The sequence below is a fragment of the Malurus melanocephalus genome, unplaced genomic scaffold (assembly GCF_030028575.1).
Source record: "Malurus melanocephalus ecotype Western Australia unplaced genomic scaffold, MMel_1.1 scaffold_2591, whole genome shotgun sequence".
Lineage (NCBI taxonomy): Eukaryota > Metazoa > Chordata > Aves > Passeriformes > Maluridae > Malurus > Malurus melanocephalus.
Window position 1 is genome coordinate 3,008 of NW_026625823.1, and position 7,064 is coordinate 10,071.

General features: G+C 51.1%; 1 protein-coding gene across 1 annotated transcript in view; it reads right to left on the reverse strand.

The window, feature by feature from the left end:
- The window catches only part of LOC130587867 (polypeptide N-acetylgalactosaminyltransferase 6-like), a 7,569-nt gene extending 3,001 nt beyond the window's left edge, over positions 1–4,568 (reverse strand). The window contains exons 1-3 of the mRNA XM_057388839.1: positions 4,296–4,568; positions 3,995–4,195; positions 2,828–2,959 (exon numbers count right to left, since the gene is read on the reverse strand). Of these exons, the coding sequence (XP_057244822.1) occupies positions 2,828–2,959; positions 3,995–4,195; positions 4,296–4,568 (606 nt within the window). The remainder of the gene's footprint in view (positions 1–2,827; positions 2,960–3,994; positions 4,196–4,295) is intronic.
- Positions 4,569–7,064: the final 2,496 nt, after the last annotated feature.

Genomic DNA, 7,064 nt, shown 5'->3' on the forward strand with positions numbered 1-7,064 from the left:
GTGTCCTGCTCTCCCCAGAGCTCCGTGTCCTGCTCTCCCCAGAGCTCCGTGTCCTGCTCTCCCCAGAGCTCCGTGTCCTGCTCTCCCCAGAGCTCCGTGTCCCGCTGTCCCCAGAGCTCCGTGTCCCGCTGTCCCCAGAGCTCTGTGTCCTGCTGTCCCCAGAGCTCGGTGTCCTGCTGTCCCCAGAGCTCGGTGTCCTGCTGTCCCCAGAGCTCCGTGTCCCGCTGTCCCCAGCTCCCCCAGGGATGGAGTTGGAGCTCTGTGTCCTGCTGTCCCCAGAGCTCCATGTCCTGCTGTCCTTAGAGCTCCGTGTCCTGCTGTCCCCAGAGCTCCGTGTCCCGCCTGTCCCCAGCTCCCTCAGGGACAGACCCAGCCTGTCCCCAGTTTCCTGTGGATGGCTGATAGATTTGGGTTCCTGCGTCCCACCCGTCCCCGGATTCCTTGGTTTGGGGCTCCAGCTCTCTGTCCCATCCCCATCCCATTCCCAGCTCCGTTCCCAGGATGGCATTTGGGGCTCAGGGAAATTTTCAGCCCTTTCCCCTCAGTTTAACCCCAAAGCCACATCCCGTGAGTTCCCCACCCTGGAACTCACCCCAAACCAGCTCTGCTGGATTCCAGCTCAGCCCAGCCCAGACCGGCCCCGCCAGCCGGTGACAGATGTGGTGACAGATGGGCACAGTGACCGGTGACAGATGAACACTGTGACCGGTGGCAGACACAGTGACTGGTGACAGATACAGTGACAGACACAGTGACTGACACAATGACTGCTGACTGACACAATGACAGACATAGTGACAGGTGACAGGCATAGTGACCAATGACAGGCATAGTGACAGACATAGTGACCGGTGGCAGACACGGTGACAGAGACAGTGACCAGTGACAGGCACAGTGACAGACATGGTGACAGAAACAGTGACAAATGACAGACTGGTGTGACAAATGACAGGCACAGTAACCAGTGACAGTGACAGACACAGTGATTGACATAGTGACTGCTGACTGACACGGTGACAGAGACAGTGACCAGTGACAGGCATAGTGACAGACATGATGACAGAAACAGTGACAAATGACAGACCGGTGTGACAAATGACAGGCACAGTAACCAGTGACAGTGACTGGTGACAGGCACAGTGACTGACACAGTGACTGCTGACTGACACGGTGACAGACATAGTGACCAGTGACAGGCATAGTGACCAATGACAGGCATAGTGACAGACACAGTGACTGGTGACAGACACAGTGACCGGTGACAGATATGGTGACAGAAACAGTGATTGGTGACAGACATGGTGACAGAAACAGTGACAAATGACAGACACAGTGACCGGTGGCAGACACAGTGACAGACACAGTGACTGCTGACTGACACGGTGACAAAGACAGTCACCAGTGATAGGCATAGTGACAGACATGACTGGAGACAGACATGGTGACAGAAACAGTGACAAATGACAGACCGGTGTGACAAATGACAGGCACAGTAACCAGTGACAGTGACCGGTGACAGACACAGTGACTGGTGACAGACACAGTGACTGACACAAGGACTGCTGACTGACACGGTGACAGAGACAGCGACCAGTGACAGGCATAGTGACAGACATGGTGACTGAAACAGTGATCGGTGACAGACACGGTGACAGGCATGGTAACCATTGACAGAGATGGTGACAGAGACAGTGACCGGTGACAGACATGGTGACAGACACAGTGACTGACACAGTGACTGCTGACTGACACAATGACAGACATAGTGACCAGTGACGGGCATAGTGACCAATGACAGGCATAGTGACAGACACGGTGACCGGTGGCAGACACGGTGACAGAGACAGTGACCAGTGACAGGCACAGTGACAGACATGGTGACAGAAACAGTGACAAATGACAGGCACAGTAACCAGTGACAGTGACCGGTGACAGACACAGTGACAGACACAGTGATTGACATAGTGACTGCTGACTGACATGATGACAGACATAGTGACCAATGAGAGGCATAGTGACAGACACGGTGACTGGTGACAGATATGGTGACAGAAACAGTGATTGGTGACAGACATGGTGACAGAAACAGTGACAAATGACAGACACAGTGACAGACACAGTGACAGACACAGTGACTGCTGACTGACACGATGACAGACATAGTGACCAGTGGCAGGCACAGTGACCAATGACAGTCGTAGTGACGGACAGAGTGCCTGGTGACAGACACGGTGACCAGTGACAGACATGGTGACGGAAACAATGATTGGTGACAGACACAGTGACAGAAACAGTGACAAATGACAGACACAGTGACCGGTGGCAGACACAGTGACAGACACAGTAACTGCTGACTGACACAGTGACAGTGACCAGTAACAGGCATAGTGACAGACATGACCGGAGACGGATATGGTGACAGAAACACTGACAAATGACAGACACAGTGACTGGTGACAGACACGGTGACAAAAACAGTGAACGGTGACAGAAACAGTGACAGAGTCAGACACAGTAACTGCTGACTGATACGGAGACAGTGACCAGTGACAGACATAGTGACAGACATGACTGGAGACAGACACGGTGACAGAAACAGTGACAAATGACAGACATAGTGACCGGTGACAGACACGGTGACAGGTGACCAATGACAAAAACTTTGACCAGTAACAGCCGTGGCAGCCCCAACTGCCCACCCCTCAAACCCACCCTCGGGTCACCTCCCTGCCGGCCGTCCCCACGCGTGGCCGTGGCGGTGACAGTGGTGACAGTGATGGTGACAGTGGCGGTGACAGTGGTGACAGTGACGGTGACAGTCACTCACCGCTCCGTAGAACGCCGGGGTCAGGTCGGGCACGAACATCTCGGGGTACACGTTCTGCAGGTACCACGTGAAGTTCCTGCAGTGCAGCCGCTCCCGCAGCCGGCGCCGCTCCGTGATGTCACCAAACGTCTTCTGTCCACCCAGGCAGGGGGGAAAATTAAATTAACTTTGTGAATTTTTTCAATTTGTGAAAAAAATTTATGATTTTTTTTTTTTAATTTGTGAAAAAAAGGGGAAAATCCCCCCAAAAAACCCCATCCTGAGGTGGGAGTCACCCCAGCTTTGTCATTGTCCCTCACGGTGTGACAGCACTGAGATAAGTGGRAAGGGGGTCACAGGCTCCAACAAAGAGCTCAGAGATATTTTAGCACAAAGTTTTGGGTGTTGTGTAAAAAACTAAAAATTTAAAAAAAAAATTAAAAAAGCTTAATATCATAATATCATAAAAAATAATGTTTTCCTATTAGGAAAAAAAATTAATTCATTAAAAATCATAATATCATAGGAAACAATGTTTTTCTACTAGGAAAAAAATTAATACATTTAAAAAAAATCATAACATAAAATCATAAAAATTAATGTTCTCTTACTAGGAAAGAAAAAAATAATTAATTAAAAATCATAATATCATAAAATAATAATTAAAAAAATTTCCTCCTGGGAAACAAATAATAATTCATAAAAAAAAAGTCATAATATCATAAAATCATTAAAAATAACATTTTCTTACTAGGAAACAAACTAATTCATTCAAAGATCATAATATCATAAAATCACAAAAAATAATGTTTTCCTACTAGGAAACAAAAATTAATTCAATAAAAAATCATAATATCATAAGAAATAATGTTTTCCTACTAGGAAAAAAAATAATTCATTGAAAAAATCATAATATCATAAAATAATAAAAAAAAATTCCTACCGGGAAACAAAAAATAATTCATAAACAAATCATATTATCATAATACCGTAATACCATAAAAAAAAAAATATTTTCCTGCTAGGAAACAACCTGGCCAAAGAGAAAAAGCAATAAAAAGTAGGTTTTTGTCTACTTCTGTCCACCCGTACGTGATTTCTCACCCCTTCCCCCTGCTCAGGTGGAGCTCCCAGCCGGACCAGCCCCTCCCAGTAAAACCAGCAGCCCCCTCCCAGTGCTCCCAGTACCTCTCTGGCCATCTGCGAGGCCTGCTGGTTGCGGCGGTAGAAGATCTCCTTGTATTCGTCCATCCACACCTCGGCCAGGCGCACCTGGTTGCGGGAGATGACCTGCGTGCCCTTGGGGAAGGTGTGCGGGCTCTTGGAGCGGAACACGTGTCCCACCACCGAGCAGGGGATGATCTCCACCTGTCCCCCGCACTGCCACACCTGCGGGGACGACACACCTGAGGTCCGGCTGTCCGGCCGCTCCATCACGGAGCTCCGTGGAGGTGGCCCTGGGAAGGTGACACACCACACTGTCCCTTACCCTAAAGGACATTTCCACGTTCTCGCCCCCCCAAATCTCCATCTGGTCGTCGTAGGAGCCGATGTGCTCGAAGTAGGACTTGGAGATAGCGAAGAGGCCGCCGGCGAAGGTTGGGGACCTGCGGGTGGGGGTGAAGAAGGGGTTAAACACGAATAAAAAGCAGAAATGTGAGTTTGGGGACATCACAGAGCCAAAATCGGGGTCCTCGCAGGCAGCTGTGGTGGCTTTGGTGGACAGGCATAGTGGACAGACATAGTGACCAATGACAGACATGGTGACCAGTGGCAGACACAGTGGCCAATGACAGACATGGTGAACAGACACAGACACAGTGACAGACAGACATAGTGACTGGTGACAGACACAGTGACCGGTGACAGACATGGTGATGGACGCAGTGACCAGTGACAGACACAGTGACCGGTGACAGACACAGTGACAGACACAGTGAGCAGTGACACAGTGACAGTCATAGTGACCGGTGACAGACACAGTGACAGATGGACACAGTAACTGGTGACACAGTGAGAGAGACAGTGACCCGTGATGGACACAGTGACAGACAGACACAGTGACCGGTGACAGACATGGTGATGGACACAGTGACCAGTCACGGACATTGTGACAGACAGACACAGTGACCGGTGACACAGTGACTGGTAACACAGTGACAGACATAGTGACCGGTGACAGACACAGTGACCGGTGACAGACACAGTGACCGGTGACAGACACAGTGACAGACAGACACAGGGACAAGTGACAGACAGACACAGTGACTGGTGACAGACCCAGTGACCAGTGACACAGTGACAGACACAGTGACAGACACAGTGACTGCTGACTGACATGGTGACAGACAGACATAGTGACCAGCGATGGACACGGTAACAGCCACGGTGACTGGTGAAACAGTGACAGACATAGTGACCAATGACAGACACAGTGACCAGTGACAGACACAGTGACCAGTGACAGACACAGTGACAGACACGGTGGCCGGTGACACAGTGACATAGTGACCGGTGACAGACACGGTGACAGATGGACACAGTAACTGGTGACACAGTGAGAGACACAGTGACCCGTGATGGACACAGTGACAGACAGACAGTTACCGGTCATAGACACAGTGACCAGTGACGGACACGGTGACAGACACAGTGACCAGTGACAGATGTGGTGACAGACAGACACAGTGACCGGTGACACGGTGATCAGTGACATGGTGACAGACACAGTGACCAGTGACAGATGTGGTGACAGACAAACACAGTGACCGGTGACACGGTGATCAGTGACATGGTGACAGGCACAGTGATCAGTGACAGACATGGTGACAGACACAGTGAGCAGTGACACAGTGACAGTCATAGTGACTGGTCACAGACACAGTGACAGATGGACACAGTGAGAGACACAGTGACCCGTGATGGACACAGTGACAGACAGTGACCGGTGACAGACACAGCGACCAGTGACAGACATGATGACAGATACAGTGACCAGTGACAGACATAGTGACCAACGACGGACATGATGACCAGTGACGGACATGGTGACCAGTGATGGACACGGTGACCGACACAGTGGCCGGTGACACAGTGACATAGTGACTGGTGACAGACACAGTGACAGATGAACACAGTGACTGGTGACACAGTGAGACACACAGTGACCTGTGATGGACACAGTGACAGACACAACGACCACTCACAGACACAGTGACAGACACAGTGACCAGTGACAGACACAGTGACCGGTCACAGACAGTTACCGGTGACAGACACAGTGACCAGTGACAGACGTGGTGACAGACACAGTGACCAGTGACACGGTGACAGACATAGTGACCAATGACATGATGATCAGACATGGTGACAGACATAGTGACACGGTGACAGACACAGTGACCAGTCACAGACATGGTGACAAACACAGTGACCGGTGACAGACACAGTGACCAGTCACAGACATGGTGACAAACACAGTGACCGGTGACAGACACAGTGACCAGTGAAGGACATGGTGACAGACAGACACAGTGACTGGTGACACGGTGACAGAGAGACACAGTGACCAGTGACAAACACAGGGACACGGGTGAGGCTGTGCTCAGCTGCTGGGAGGGGACAGAAGTGACAGCGCGACACGGAGGGGCCCCACTGCCAGCTGAATCCCAAGAGAAAAGGGGACATTGTCACCAAAAACCTGTCACCAAAAAGAGGGGGAGGTCACAGCTCGCCTCCCCACGCCCTCCTCCCGCTTCCCTAATCTTTTCCATCTCAGGCTGGAACAGAAACTCGCTTTTATTCAGGAAAAACAACAACCCCCGAGGACTGGCTGAGCTGCTGGACATGAAGGTAAAAGGGACCTTTATTGGGGACAGGAGCGTCTCCCAGGTGACCCGAGSACAAAGCCAGCCCCGCGGCCGGGCTGGGGACGGGGCCAGCGGGGTGTCCGGTGTCTGCCCGGCTTATCCYGGGGCACCGGCCGAGAGGAGGGAAAAGCGCTCGGGGTTTCTCTGAAAGGGAAATAAAGGGGTGAAAAGAGGGATTTTGGGGCAGCCTGACCCACGGGTGACTTGTTCTGCGGGGGTACATTGGTGTTTGAGAGTGAGAAGGTGCAGACGACAAAAAAATCTTTAGTGAGAGACTCCGGCAGAGCGAGAGGTGGCCATTCCGAGGTCTGTGGTGGCCCCGCGGGTCCCCCATCACCCCACAACTCTGAACCCCGGGATCCTCCACGCCAAAAATCCATGAGGAAAAC